Genomic DNA, 15,091 nt, shown 5'->3' with positions numbered 1-15,091 from the left:
AAGTTTTGTTCCGGTTGGTGGGGGCTGCCGTGGACGTCAACCCAGTCATGAGAACAAGCAGCCTGCTTGTCCTCGGAGAATAACTGAATCCCTCATCCCTGTTACACAAGGAAAATACAGGCCATCACTCAACAAAAAAATATGAGATTAAAAATTTGAAACATAATGTAGACAAAAAATGAAATGGAAAACAAAAGAAACCAGACAGAAATCCCAGAAAAACAGAGATGCATCTCCTTCAGTACAGAACAAAATACAAGAAGTGCACATTTCCAAAGCTGATGGTACCTTTCTCTAAATAACAAAAATAAATTTGTATTTTTGTTTTCTGTCCATTTTATTTTTTGGAATTGGGTTGGTCCTGGTCTCTCTTTACTACTTCCTTTTGCTGTTTTTCACCCTTTCCAGCAGGGCCACTGAGAGGGGAGAGGGGGGCAAAATTCCCTGGCCTCCAAGGAGGGCCTGGCGCCAGCAATCAAGAGACTGCTCTGCCGGTCAAAGGTCCTTCTTCCTGCTGCATTCTGCCTATGCGGAAACAGGAAGTTACTTCACAGGAGGTGGTACGTGGCAGGAAGAAGGACCTGTAGCCGGAAGAGCACTCTCATTCGTCACTGCGGAAAGGGGGCAGTGGCGGTGGGGCGCTGAAGATTGCTTGCTCTGGGCCCAGCTTTCTAGGATCTTATTTCCATTTTCTGTTTCTTCACTGCCCTGCCTTCTTCCTTATGCCTGACTTTGACACTGATCCTTCTGTTTCACTCATCTCCATTTCTCTCAGTTGCCATTTTTTTTTTATTAACCTGCAACTAGATTTCATCCCTCCTTCTCCCCACAATGCTCAAGCTCCTCTTTCATCTACTTATCAGTTTTCCACTTCTACACTTTCCTCCTTTCTCCTCCCATCCCTACTCCTTTCATCTAGTTATCAGCTTTCCACTTCCTACACTTTCCTCCTTTCTCCTCCCATCCCTACTCCTCTCATTCCTTCTCCAGCCTCCTATTCTCTGAATTTCACTCACTTTCTAGTCCCCTATTCCCAACCCCTGTATTCATCACCTCCCAGGCCTCATCAATCTCTACCTCTCACATCCTCTGCCTGTTATTCATCTCTCCCCTATCTTGTATCCCTTTCTTATGTCTTACCCCCTTATTGAGGTTTCCATCCTGTACCTTTACCTCCCCTATTCCAACCTCTCTCACTTACATCACCTTCTTTTATCCCTCAAACACTCTTTGTAGCCCTCTTTTTCCTCTTTCCCCAATAGTCACTGTTCCTAGCTCTTCTCCAACATCCACTCACCCCCTTCTCCAATATTTTTGTACCCTATCTTTCTCCCACCTTAACCCCCACATCCATCTCTGTGACCCTCCAGCTTCAACTTCCCCTGCATATGCACATGCTTCTTCCCCCCCCAACAATATCTGTCCTTCTCCCACCACCAACACCCCCCTTCCTTCCCTTGTATCAAGCCCATCTACAAACCCCAGCTCCTATCTCGCACCTGCCCCCTTGTTAGCCCCCAAGCACCCTTTACCCAGCTCCAGAATAAGAGTGGTCTCATCAACCTCCTTCTCCTATCTGCCCAGCACCACTAAATCCACTGCAGAGAAGGGAGTCCCTTTCTTAGCTCAAGCCATTCTAGACACCAGCACTGTGCAGGAATTGAAAGTAAAGAACAAATACTTCCTGTCTGCACATGAAACAAAGTAGATTCTCTCTGATTTTAGCAGCTGTGTGGTGCCAGCAGCCAGAGCAGTTGGAACTAAGGGAAATCCCCACTCTATATCTGATTTACTGCTGCCAGACCAAGCAGGTAGTAGAAAGGAGCAGCTGGTACAAATTTTGGTGGAACTAAAAGAGGCTGGTGCACCACAACAATATCAAGAGTGGCCCATCCCACAGTGACATTCACCACCATAATGACTATTGAAGGCAATGAGTGAGATTTCTACCGATGCATTCGGGGTATAAATTTGGAAAGATCTGCATATTTTGCTTTTAAATGCTGCAGAGACTCTATGGCAATGATTCTCAACCTTTTTCCAGGCCGGCCAGAGGCAAAATGTCACTTCCTCAGAAGTGCCACTCAAGGCCACCACCTCAGTTCGCCTAATTACAGGGCTGCATCTACTTGGGATAAACACAGCGGATCACTATATAACTTAACAGTCTCATAAATGGAGAGAGCTTCTTTTTTATATATATATTTTATTTATAACATTTGAAACACAAGTTAACACTTGCTTAAAGAAATACAGAGAGGGAAAAGAGAGGGGAAAAAACCCAGTTTGTATAGAAGAAAAGAAAATGAAACTTCATACTCTCTTCCTTAGAGTTCAGTTGAGGAGTGGGATAAAGATAAGGAGATCAATATTAGGAAATAGACATTAGGAAAGGCTTAACCGATTAATCCCACATATACGTCACGGCTTACTCATAGACTCATATTCGGCAAATCAAAATATGAAAGTGCCAAACCCCTAAGAGAAAAACTACATTGGCTAGAACGCATCACGTTCAAAATATGTACCCTAGTCACAAAATCATCTATGGAGACGCTCCAGCCTACATGTCAGACCTGATAGACCTACCACCCAGAAATGCCAAAAAATCATCCCGCACATTCCTTAATCTTCACTTCCCCAACTGTAAAGGTCTAAAATACAAACTAACGCATGCGTCAACCTTTTCCTACCTGAGCACACAATTCTGGAACGTGCTACCGCGCAACTTAAAAACGCAAACTACTAAAGACCCATCGCTTTAGCAAGGCATACCATAAAGACCAACAAATATGAACCCAATACAAATATCCAGAACTGTCTTACAATTTTTTGCTTGTAAAATACTAAAATGTTTTATCATGATCATGTTTACTTGTTAAACTACTATTATGTTCTATCATTATCATGTTACCCAAAATCCTTCTATAGTGCTAAATGTATCTTTTCCTATATGCTTCCACTATTCATGATGTATTGTAAGCCACATTGAGCCTGCAAAGAGGTGGGAAAATGTGGGATACAAATGCAATAAATAAATAAATCAGTTTCCCTCAATCCACTGGAAAGCTTCTTCATATCCAAAAAGGTTTTCATTTGTTCTGATGTGAAAAAAATATATACTTAGTACTTAAATATCAAACTAAACATTTACATGGATATGCTGAAGAAAAGATGCACCAAGCCCTCGTCTCTTCCCTAAGTGCCACAAATAACTGTCTAACCTTCGCTGCATCTGGATATATCTAGATTCTATGACCGTAAAAGGGTACGTATATTCCTGAAATACAATCACATCACAGCATTAAGATCTTGCTCAAAAATAAATGAAACAAGCAATGACCCTTGATCAGAAACCTCAATCAGTGAATCTTCCAACAGTGCAGATAAACCTTGAATTCCAGTCCCAATATCTTGAGTAGGAGGAAGATAATAAATCTTATTAAAAGGAGGAATTGACGAAGAGAAATTCAAAATCTCAATGATACTTCTTGAAGAAATCTATAGGGGTTATAACCATAGTCCTGAGAAAGCTCAGTACTCAACAGATGCAAGCGTCTATTATAGTTCTCAATTTGCTCTATTGTCCGATGAATCAAAAGCTTACCTTTCACCAAAGTGGCCACTATACTTTCCAAATTATTAACTGATGACTGTAGAGCAAATTCCTGTTTAACATTTTCCAAAGATAAGGGTCAAATTATGCACTTTACTTACAATAAGGGAGGTATCCTGGGCAGATTTAGTTACCGTCCGTGTCAAATCCTGAATTGCCTTGGTGTGGGGCATCACGAAAGAAAAAATTAATCAAGGAAAAATGCCAGAGAACGCTGGTTCACAGTAAGCACTCGAGACTCACTCAGGCTACCATCTTGCCCCCCCCCCCCCCTTTCTCAACTGGAGTGAGCTTTGAGAGCAGCTGCAGAGATTAGGAAGAAGGTACGCCAGGCAGACTTCTATTGTCTGGGTCCTATAAACAGCAAAAACAGATCAGGATCAAGGTTAGAATGGGCTTTGATGGCAACTCCAGTACTTGGGAAGTAGGTCTGGTGCCAGATAGATTTCTAGTCTATGCCCCAAGACTACTACGGAGAGACAGAGATTAAGTATACCAGCTTTTAATCACGAAGAAGTGGAACCTGTGCAGAGTGCCAGATTCATCTCTGGCCTCCTTGTTGGGCAGACTGAATAGATGTGCAGGTCTTTACCTGCCAACATATGCGTAACAGAAGGGAATCAGATTGCTCTAGAAGGAAGAGAAAATGAAGGGGGATCTGAGATTGTTCTAGGAGGAAGAGAAAACAAAGGAGCATCTTCTCCCACACTGAACAGAATTTCAAATGGAGTCCAAAAATGAACGATTTCCCCATCAGGTACTTTTGCTATTCTCCAAGTTTCCTTCCTGTATTCTTTTAAAAGCGGTGATAATGCTCTATGCCATAGAAAAATATAGCACAAACATGTTTTGCAAAGGATGAGACCTTGCTATTCTCCAAGTTTCCTTCCTGTATTCTTTTAAAAGCTGTGATAATGCTCTATGCCATAGAAAAATATAGCACAAACGTGTTTTGCAAAGGATGAGACCTGAATCATGAAATAAAATAGTTGTCACACACTTGTACATTTACAGTACCCTCATTATCTACACAATTACTGATCTTTATTACAGCATCTGGACATGTTTCTGTACTTTCATTTTATGGATTTTGCATTTCAAAGAGTAGCTTGCCCAATTAGGTCACCTTGACAAGAAGCCCTTTCATAACAGATTGTGTATCAACCAATTATGTCGAATTAATTAGTATTTGGCATGCTCTAAAAAAAAAATAAAAAAAGAGAAAAGTACATATGTATACACACTGGTAAACTATGCATACGAACAACTACAGTGTTTGAAGAATAATGGGGAATATCACACACAAGATTGTATACACTAAAGATTTCTGTCACTAGCCACTAAATTGGAAAAGTTCTTCCTGAAGAAAGTATTTCTGTGAAAAGTCAATCACAAAACATTCCTGCAGCCTTCATTTCAGATAACTCTAAAAATGGAGACATAAAGGATGGTTCTCATACAATGATACCCTGAATTTTCCACTTTCTAGTTCTAGAAGAACATGACTCTTTTGGTGCTAGCTAGCCAGCAGTCAATCCCTACATGCAGTCAAGCTCCTTCAAGGCCGAAGCCAGTCTTCCTTCTGAAAAACAAGATCCACTGCTTCATTCACATCTTGTACAATGTAAGAAGCTTCCACCAGACTGGGGTCAAAGCGAAAGTCTCGATGTCCATGAAACACAGTCTTGGTTATGCTCTCATTCGGGTCAGAGGGCACTTCGCCTTGATTTCCATACACCCCAGTGCAGACCAGAATTGACTCACAACTTTTTGTGAAGCTACAAGTGGCCTTCCAATCTTTACTCAGTTTAGGAAGCTCCTCACTGAGGGCTGCTCCCATAAACATATTGCCATGCACAGTGGCTTGGACACTATCTTGGTGGCCCATCTGCAAATAGCGATTGTACAAGTTGGCACCATAGATATCTGCCATTGGATTGTCTCTGTGCAAAGGAAAGAAGAAGAAAGTCTGTTAATGTAAATATTGACTGTAAGTACTTTCACAAACATAAATGCTCACATATTCCAAAGATAACGTTACTGAATCACAAAAAGGTAAAATGAACAAAACAAACCAATATCAGTTACTGAACCCAAATGGTTCTACAATCTGTCTGTCTTACAATGTCTACCACATGGGAAACAGGGAACAACCCACAGGCTGTGGAGGAACACTCAGTCCCTACGAACATTAACCATACAAATCTAGGAGTAGGATAGCCTGGCTGTTCCAAAAACAAAGGAGACGCTTATTCAATGTTTAAACCTTTATTGAAAGTCACCAAATGACTCGACACAGCTGCCGTGTTTTGGCACTAATGCGCCAGCTTCAGGAATCTTCTGATGTGAATTATTGTAGGGTGCATGATGTTTTCAAAATCTAATGCAAATGAAGGCGAATTTCAGTGTCCTACACCACAAGACTCCTGAAGCAGGCGTACTGGGGCTGAAACACAGCAGCAGTGTCAAGTCATTTGGTGACTTTCAAGAAAGGTTTAAACATTGAATAAGCATCTCCCTTGCTGTTTTTGGAACAGCCAGCCTACGCTACTCCCCATTAAAATGCCTACCTTAATTTCTGAAAGAGACAAAATAAATAAATGTTAAACCTTCCTTCCCCTAGTCCAGTTTTCAGGATATCCACAATGAATATGCATGATAATTTTGCATATTAAGAAGGCAGTGCATACAAGTCTCTCTCAAGCATATTCCAAGTTTTATTTGAGATTTACTATCCTGCCCATCATATTAAATATCTAGGTGGCTAACAATCTAAAAACATTTTAAGTGGAAGGAAGGGGATAACATGACTGGGAAGAAAGAGGGTAAACTACAATCTTGATTGGATAGAAAAGAAAGTAACTGGGGGGAAGGGGTCTGTCTGTTAGTCAGGCTTATCCCATATAGGCAGTGATGGGGGGAGGGAGGCATCACTGGGTGTTAAGTATAAGCATATGAAAAAAGGAAGGTTTTGAGATTCGATTTGAAATTTTGGAGGGATGTTCGATGACAGAGGGACTGTGGTAGTTTATTCCAGTGTTTGGGTCCTTGGACTAAGATCACTTTTCTAGCTTGCTCAAGAAAATGTTCTCGAAATGAGGGTACTACTAAATGATGATCTCAATGTTCTTTGGGAAGAATAAGAAGTCAGCAAGCAACTACTTGGCTGTTGGGGGATGGTGATGGAGCCACAAAATAATGGCATTAGGGGAATTTGGGAAGAATAAGGAGTCAGCAAGCAAGTATTTGGCTGTTGGGAGATGGTGATGGAGCCAAGAAGGACCGGTTAAAAAAAAGTGGCATTAGGGGAATTTGTGAAGAGAACATATATAGACTTTTCTGGATGGGCCAATTTATTATGTTGAAGCTAATTTGAGCTATCAGTGAAGTCTATGGAACTTATAATCTTGCTTTTCTTAGAGAATGCAATGGGGAAATTAAAACTACAAGCTCCTGCATGTAAAAGCTACATGTCATCAGCGTAAATATAGGCTGTAACGCTTAGAGATTGAGCAATTCTGGATATCCTGAAAACCCAACTGGCCAGATGGTCCCTGAGGACTGGGTTGAAAACCACTGCCCTAGACCATACCAGCCTTCCCTATTGATGCCTCCTAAACATAAATGCTCACTTTTATAAGTCTAAAAAATAAGACTGCCAACTGGATCCAGATTCACAGGACAGGGTTGATCCAGTCCTGCGTTTACCCCACTGCATGCAGGGGCTTGTAGTTCTAATTTCCCCATTGCATTCTCTAAGAAAAGCAAGATTATAAGTTCCAGCATGCACTGGGGTAAACACAGGACTGTATCAACCCTGTCCTGCGAATCTGCATCCAGCTGGCAGCCTTACTAAAAGACCAGCTGCACACACAAGTGGCTCAATTGTAATGACTCCAGGACTTTGTCAGGACACCATTCTATATCTGCAACAGCAGGAACGGTCTCATTTTCCTAAACACACATAGAGGCTTTCTTCCAAGTGAAAGTAGCTGGGATCTCACCCGATAGCATATAGCCTGCGAATAGGCCCAGCCCAGCCAAGCCTTTGCGCCTGCTGCTTGATGAGATACTCAGCAAAGCTGTAAGTGATGATGCTGGGTTTGCCGATCAGAGCTTCATACTTCAGTTCTTGGCCAGTTACTTTCTTGTATATGCTTTCTAGACAAACAAGGAAGATGCCATGTCCAAACCTACACCAAAAATGAAATATCCCATCAGTGACATTACTCAAACATGACCAGCATTGATCCGTTGTGCATTGGTTAGAAGAACCCAGCTAGAAAAACAATTCAGAATGACCAAGTGTACCGCCTGGTAATACAGAGCTCGAGACACTCTTAGTATGAAGCCAAACCAAGCTAAGAGCCCCTAACAAGACATTCTTGACGACAAAGTGTCCCATTAGGAAACACTATTACTACTGGAAAACTGTGAAACTATAGAAGAAAGAAAAATGCAACGGTTTTTGTTTTAGGTTCTTTTTAATCTGATAGCTGGAAGCATTATTTCCTCTAAACTGAACAGGAGTCTTCCACCTGCATTGCTGCCATTTGGGGATGGTGTTTCAATATTGGGTTTTCAATCGCTAAGGTCAGGCAGGTTCCCTGGAGTCCTGCAGAGTCTAACTATCCCTCACGATTGAAAATGTGCTAGTGAAACAGCACCCCCCCCCCCCCCCACTGGAAGGGCTGTAGGTGGAGGACTCTCACTCAGCTTAGACAGAACAGTGGTCGGGAGATTTTCTGTTTCTTACTTTCATGTTTTCTGACATGTTCACTCAGTCAGAATATAGATTCCATATTAGAAAGTAGAATTCATCCAGCTAATTTAATGTGCAAAACTGGGGGGGGGGGGGGGGGGGTAGGAGGGTTCATACACATTAACATAGGCACAGCTATACTAATCTACTTAATGGAGGTAATTTTAACAACTTTTTCCACATGTGAAACCCTGTTTTACACACATAAAAGGACCTTTGCATGCATAATCCCTGGGGTAATTTTATAAAAGTAGGTGCAGTGCCAAGAAGGCAAGTGGAGGAGTGGCCTAGTGGTTAGGGTGGTGGACTTTGGTCCTGGGGAACTGAGTTTGATTCCCGGCACAGGCAGCTCCTTGTGACTCTGGGCAAGTCACTTAACCCTCCATTGCTCCATGTAAGCCGCATTGAGCCTGCCATGAGTGGGAAAGTGTGGGGTACAAATGTAACAAAAAAAAAAAAAAAAAGTACTTTTACACAACCCACATGTAAGCATGTTCTGGGGCAGAGTTTGGGAGAAGCACTAGTGGAATCATGATTTATATGCAGTTTCTAAAATATGCTTCAATCTACCCACAAATTCTGCAATTTACCCCTGGAATTGTACAGAGACACATAGGCTGAAAATAGGCATCTTCCTGTTCTTCCAACCAAGGACCTGTTATAAAATTGCCCTCTATATGACTCTGGATTTATTAATTTAAAGCTTTTTCTATATCACATTTCTGTATGCACAGTCAACACAGTTTACAATATATAAATTGTATCTCTTCAGATCTTCATCCCCCTGGGTTGGCCAGGGCTAGGGAGGCTGTGTTTACAGGGAGGCAAGTCCTGGTCATTATACAATGGTGACACCTACAGGCTGGATTTAGTGCCTGTAATTGGAACTTTATTATGATAAAAGGAAGGGATAATATAAAAATGGGGGCAGGGAAAGATTCCCAAATAGTACCAGATCCAGAGGGCCTAAGCTTAATTAATCTCATTTTAGAGCCAAACGGAAGGCTTTTTCTTCACAAGCCTTCAACCATTAAGAAACGTCCTGTAGGACATACTGAGTTCAAAAGTCAGCCAGATCAGACTGGGAGTTAAAGAAAAAGCGAAGATACTTACCTGTAGCAGGTATTCTCCGAGGAGAGCAGGCTGATTGTTCTCACATGTGGGTCGACGTCCGCGTCAGCCCAGGAATCAGCATTTTGCAAGCAAAATATTTAAAAAGTTTTGCCAGTCTTCTGGCTCACGTGCAGCGCGCACCACGCATGCGCGGACTGATTTCACGCCCGTCGCATGAGCACTTCTCCTCAGTTAAATCCAAAAGCATATAGAGTAATAAATAACAACTTCAATGGGGATGTGGGCGGGTTTGTGAGAACAATCAGCCTGCTGTCCTCAGAGAATACCTGCTACAGGTAAGTATCTTCGCTTTCTCCAAGGACAAGCAGGCTGCTTGTCTCACATGTGGGGTATCCCTAGCACCCAGGCTCACTCAAAACAATGAACATTGGTCAATTGGGCCTCGCAACGGCGAGGACATAACATAGATTGACCTGAAACCATAAACAACTGAGAGTGCAGCCTGGAACAGAACAAAAATGGGTCTAAGGGGGTGGAGTTGGATCCTAAACCCCGAACAGATTTTGCAGCACCGACTGCCCAAACCGACTGTCACATCGGGTGTCCTGCTGAAGGCAGTAGTGAGATGTGAATGTGTGGACTGATGACCTTGTTGCAGCCTTACAAATCTCTTCAATAGAGGCTGATTTCAAGTGAGTCACTGACGCAGCCATAGCTCTAACATTATCAGCCGTGAAATGGACCTCAAGAGTCAGCCCAGCTTGGGCATAAGTGAAGGAAATGCAATCTGCTAGCCAATTGGAGATTGTGCGTTTTCCGACGGCAACTCCCCTCCTGTTGGGATTCAAAAAAACAAACAACTGGGCGGACTGTCTGAAGGGCTTTGTCCGCTCCATGTAAAAGGCCAATGCTCTCTTGCAGTCTAAGGTATGTAAACTGATTTCGCCAGGGCGGGTATGAGGATGGGGAAAGAATGTTGGCAAGACAACTGACTGGTTCAGATGGTACTCCGACACCACCTTCGGCAGGAACTTAGGGTGCGTGCGGAGAACTACTCTGTTATAATGAAACTTGATATAAGGTGCATGCACTACCAAGGCCAGAAGCTCACTAACCCTACGAGCTGAAGTAACAGCCACCAAGAAAACAACCTTCCAGGTCAAGTACTTCAGATGGCAGGAATTCAGTGGCTCAAAAGGAGCTTTCCTCAGCTGAGTGAGAACGACGTTGAGATCCCATGACACCAGTGGAGGTTTGACCGGGGGCTTTGACAAAAGCAAACCTCTCATGAAGCAAACAACTAAAGGCTGTCCAGAGATAGGCTTACCTTCTACACAGCGATGATAAGCACTAATCGCACTAAGGTGAACTCTTACAGAGTTGGTCTTGAGACCAGATTCTGACAAGTGTAGAAGGTATTTAAGCAGGGTCTGTGTAGGACAAGAAAGAGGATCTAGGGCCTTGCTGTCACACCAGATGGCAAACCTCCTCCATTTAAAAGAGTAAGACCCTTCCGGTGACGTCATGTCCGCGAGAGGGTAAAAACAGCGATCTCTCCGGCTCCGGTTCTCTCTCCTTAATATAAATCAGATATACCCCGCGAAAACAAATACTACCCACGGCAGCCTGAACACCCGGTGCAGCTGGTACGCGCATATACTGACCCCCCCGACGGTGCGATGGCGGCCAAAACCGCGCATAGAGATAAGCTCCACGGCAGGGGAACAGATGACAAGATGGTGCCACCCGCAAGCCTGGCTGGACCGACGGTTTCATCGACCTGGATTGCTGAAATTACAGCGGAGATGTCCTCAGTGTTGGAGGACATGCTGGAGCGCCGACTATCACCCATAAACTCTAACCTGGAAAAGGTACAAGCCCGGCTTACAGACCTTTCCCGCGACTGTGCAACGTTTCAGTCGCGGGTGGGGGAAATTGAGGACAGAGTGACGGAGGTAGAAAGCGCACAAGACCAAACCAAGAAAAAGTTGCAGGAGATGGAGGAAAAGATCGAGGACCTGGAAAACAGGTCCCGACGAAACTGTACCTGAGCGGGGTCTGGAGGTTTTCCTAATCCGTTGGTTTACAACGGAACTACAATTCCCAGAAGCCTTGGGACCTTTGCAGATAGAACGAGCCCATCATTTAGGGGTAAAAATGACTGGTACTAATAGACCTCGAGTGGTCATCATACGATTTCTGAATTATGCCCAGAAGCAGGAGGTGTTCCGGCTAATTCGAGAGGGGAAAACGCTGACACACGATGGAAACCCGGTTAGATGCTTCCAGGACTATTCAGCGGGAGTGGCGGCTAGGCGTCGCCAGTTCTCAGAAGTCTGCTCCACTCTTTTTCAGAAAAAAATCAGATTCGCACTGCAATACCCCGCCAAGCTGCGGATCACATATGAGGGCACCACCAAGATATATGAGACGGCGGGGGAGGCTAAGGACTTTTTAAAACAGCTGGATACAATACCCCCAGAAGCACGTTGAGTAGCCCTCGGGAGAGGGCCACATGAGGGCCTTGAGGGGGCTCAATGACACGGGTCAGAGGGGACCCGTAGTTAATGGTTCAATTTCATTGTTCAAATTAAAATAACAGCGAATCTACATTAAAGAGATAGACCACTTGGACACAGATGGACTGTTTTGCTAGACAGCTGCAGTCAAGAAGTTATCGATACTAATAGCTGGATGAATCCACCCGCGGCGGGTGTGAATGAAGAGCGGAGTGGGAAACTCCCCTGGTGAGGGGGGGATGATATTGTATAGAATTGTCCTATTGAAAATTTTTTTGGGGGTATTGTTTAAAGCTCACTGTTACATTATAAGGAAGGAGGAGGGAGGGACGTAAGGAAGTAATGGTCCCAGCTTGTGGGTCCGGGTGTAAAGGGCAGGGGGGAGATGGGAAGGGGGGAAGTGGGTAGAAGTAAGCAGGAGATGAGTCCTACAAAAGGGAATGGCAAGGGAGGGCAGCGGAGATCTTTTTGGAGTTTCATATCCCTGGTTTTCTCAGGAGGGTGGATTGCGGGTAGGAGGCAGGTTACGGATAGAACGGGTCCAGGATCTAGAGCTATGGGAGATAAGCGGGAAGCTAGAGGCTGGGGAGGGCAGAGGCTGGGCTGCTCTCTCCCACTACAAAAATGGATTCTCATGGCATTAACCACTCACTTTCATGTTGTACAATAGTTAAAATTATATCATGGAATGCAGGCGGAGTGAACTCGCCAATAAAATGCTCTAAGATTTTACAACAGCTAAATAGGCAGAAAACAGATATTGCACTCCTACAGGAGATGCACTTGGATCAGATAGAGCATGCCAAACTCAGCACTTGGTGGATAGGAAACTGTATAGCGGCAAATGCGCAAGGCAAAAAGGGAGGAGTAACTATACTATTTAGAAAAGGTATAGCCTCAGAGATCAACCCCCTTCTGATTGACGCCGCAGGACGTTATGTCATCCTAGAAGCGGTGGTTGGACGGCACAGACTGCTAATTTGTAATGTCTACGCTCCTAATAGCTACGATTGGAGGTTTTTTCAAACTTTGATCAACTTCCTGTTAAAGCAACCGCATACAGCCATAATAGTGGGGGATGACTTTAATGCAGCCTGGAACCCCTCTTTGGACAGATCAGCCCCTGGGACAGCCTCCTCATATTACAATAATAGAGGCCTTTTGCAGCTGAGCCAGCTGTTAGATCTCATTGATGTTTGGCGGGTGCTACACCCGGGCGAGAAAGATTACACTCACCTTTCACGGGCTCACTCGACTCAGTCACGTATTGATTATGTTCTGACATTGTGTCAGATGTTTGGGGAGGTGACCATGGCGGAAATAGGGCCGTATGCGGTCTCTGATCACGCCTGGGTTAAGATAGAGTGGATCCCTAGGGGTATCGCCCAGCGGACGTGTAGATGGCAATTCCCTTTGGAGCTAAGTTCAGATCCAGTGCTTAAGGGCCGTTTACATGCTAGCTGGGCAGACTATAGTAACCATAATCAAATACACTTAGACGACCCAGTTTTGTTTTGGGAGGCAGCTAAGGCGGTTCTCAAAGGTGAAATCATAAGCCATGCCCATTATGTGAGGAAGACACAAGATAGAGAGATCTTACGTCTGAGTAAACAGCTCTGTCAGGCGCGGAAGAGGTATGGGGACACACATGCGATAGATGACAAGCAACAAGTGCTGGAGCTTCAGACAGCCTTGAATGAGCTCCTGCAGGGGAGGGCACATAAGTCACAGGTCTACTATCGCTACATGCTTTATAAACACGGTAATAAAACGGGTAAACTAATGTCGAAACTAATTACTCCCCGGGGTGGGACTAGAAACATTTTAGCGCTTCGGCAAAGACGGGGAGGTCTCCTCACAACCGACAGGGCAATTTGTGACACTTTTCGAACTTTCTATAAGGAGCTGTACGCCCCTCCAGAGGACGAGGGCCTTTCTAATCAGATGTACCTAGACAATGTAGCATTGCCAAAACTTATGCCACAGGAGCTGGGGCGCCTTAATCAATTAATCACTGAAGATGAAGTTAGCTTGGCCATAGCTCGCAGCCCACGGTTGAAGGCCCCGGGACCTGACGGTTTACGGGGGGAATTTTATAAATTAATGGACGGCGATGTTATACCAGCCCTCACTAGATTTTTGAATCAATTAATAGAGAGACAGGCGATGCCCCCAGACTTGAACAGAGCCCAAATAATAGTTTTGCTCAAACCTGGGAGGGACCCTTTGGAACCGACATCATACCGTCCTATCTCCTTACTGAACTATGACGCTAAGCTGTTGGCGAAAATCTTGGCCAACAGGTTGGCGAGATTGCTACCTAGATTGCTACATGAAAGCCAGACTGGCTTTGTGGGGGGTCGGACGGTGAGTAAAAACCTAAGGGCAATCCTGGCATCATTGGAATACAGCTCGCAGGGAAATATGGCGTCGCTGCTAGTCAGCTTCGACGTGGAAAAGGCCTTTGACAGGGTCCACTGGGAATTCCTTTTTGCCACGTTGGAACGATATGAATTCTCAGGGAGGTTTGTTGAAGCAATTCATGTTCTCTATGCCAATCCTAGTGCAACACTGTGGGTAAATGGGCTTGAATCAGAGAGCTTCCCTATCAGGAGGGGCACGAGACAGGGATGCCCCTTATCCCCCCTTCTTTTTGTTTTGGTATTAGACCCCCTTATTAGAGAAGTCATGGGAAATCCTATGATTCAGGGAGTCCGAGTGGGGTCCCATACATTCAAGATCGCAGCATTTGCAGACGATCTCTTGGTACACCTGGTGAATCCAAGAGAGTCGCTAGACACCTTATTGGAATCATTCCGTGAATATGGAGACTATGCAGGATTTAGGATAAACTTGAATAAATCCGAGGCTCTGGCCTCGCAAGCGGTGAATCGAAGGGACTGGGGGCCTGATTTCCCCTTGAGGTGGGCCACTGATTCTTTAAAATACTTAGGAATTCGGCTCACAATGAACACCTCTGACCTGTATCACTTAAATGTTAAGATTTTACTCGAACATACTAGAGATAAATTAGACTCCTGGATGAATCTCCCTCTGTCATTAATGGGACGGGTGCACCTAATACAGATGGTGCTGTTCCCTCGATGGTTGTATGTTTTA

At 44.2% G+C, this 15,091-nt stretch overlaps 1 protein-coding gene across 3 annotated transcripts in view; it reads right to left on the bottom strand.

The window, feature by feature from the left end:
• Nucleotides 1-2,864: 2,864 nt before the first annotated feature.
• Nucleotides 2,865-15,091, bottom strand: part of HDHD5 (haloacid dehalogenase like hydrolase domain containing 5) — a 79,020-nt gene continuing 66,793 nt past the window's right edge. For all 3 annotated transcript variants that reach the window (XM_030214979.1, XM_030214981.1, XM_030214980.1), the window contains 2 exons: nt 7,621-7,809; nt 2,865-5,559 (listed from right to left, as the gene is read on the bottom strand). In XM_030214979.1, the coding sequence (XP_030070839.1) occupies nt 5,175-5,559; nt 7,621-7,809 (574 nt within the window). In that variant the 3' untranslated portion in view covers nt 2,865-5,174. The remainder of the gene's footprint in view (nt 5,560-7,620; nt 7,810-15,091) is intronic.

The sequence above is a fragment of the Microcaecilia unicolor genome, chromosome 9 (genome assembly GCF_901765095.1).
Source record: "Microcaecilia unicolor chromosome 9, aMicUni1.1, whole genome shotgun sequence".
NCBI lineage: Eukaryota > Metazoa > Chordata > Amphibia > Gymnophiona > Siphonopidae > Microcaecilia > Microcaecilia unicolor.
Note: the sequence above shows the minus strand (reverse complement) of the source record. Positions and strands in the feature narration are given on the sequence as shown.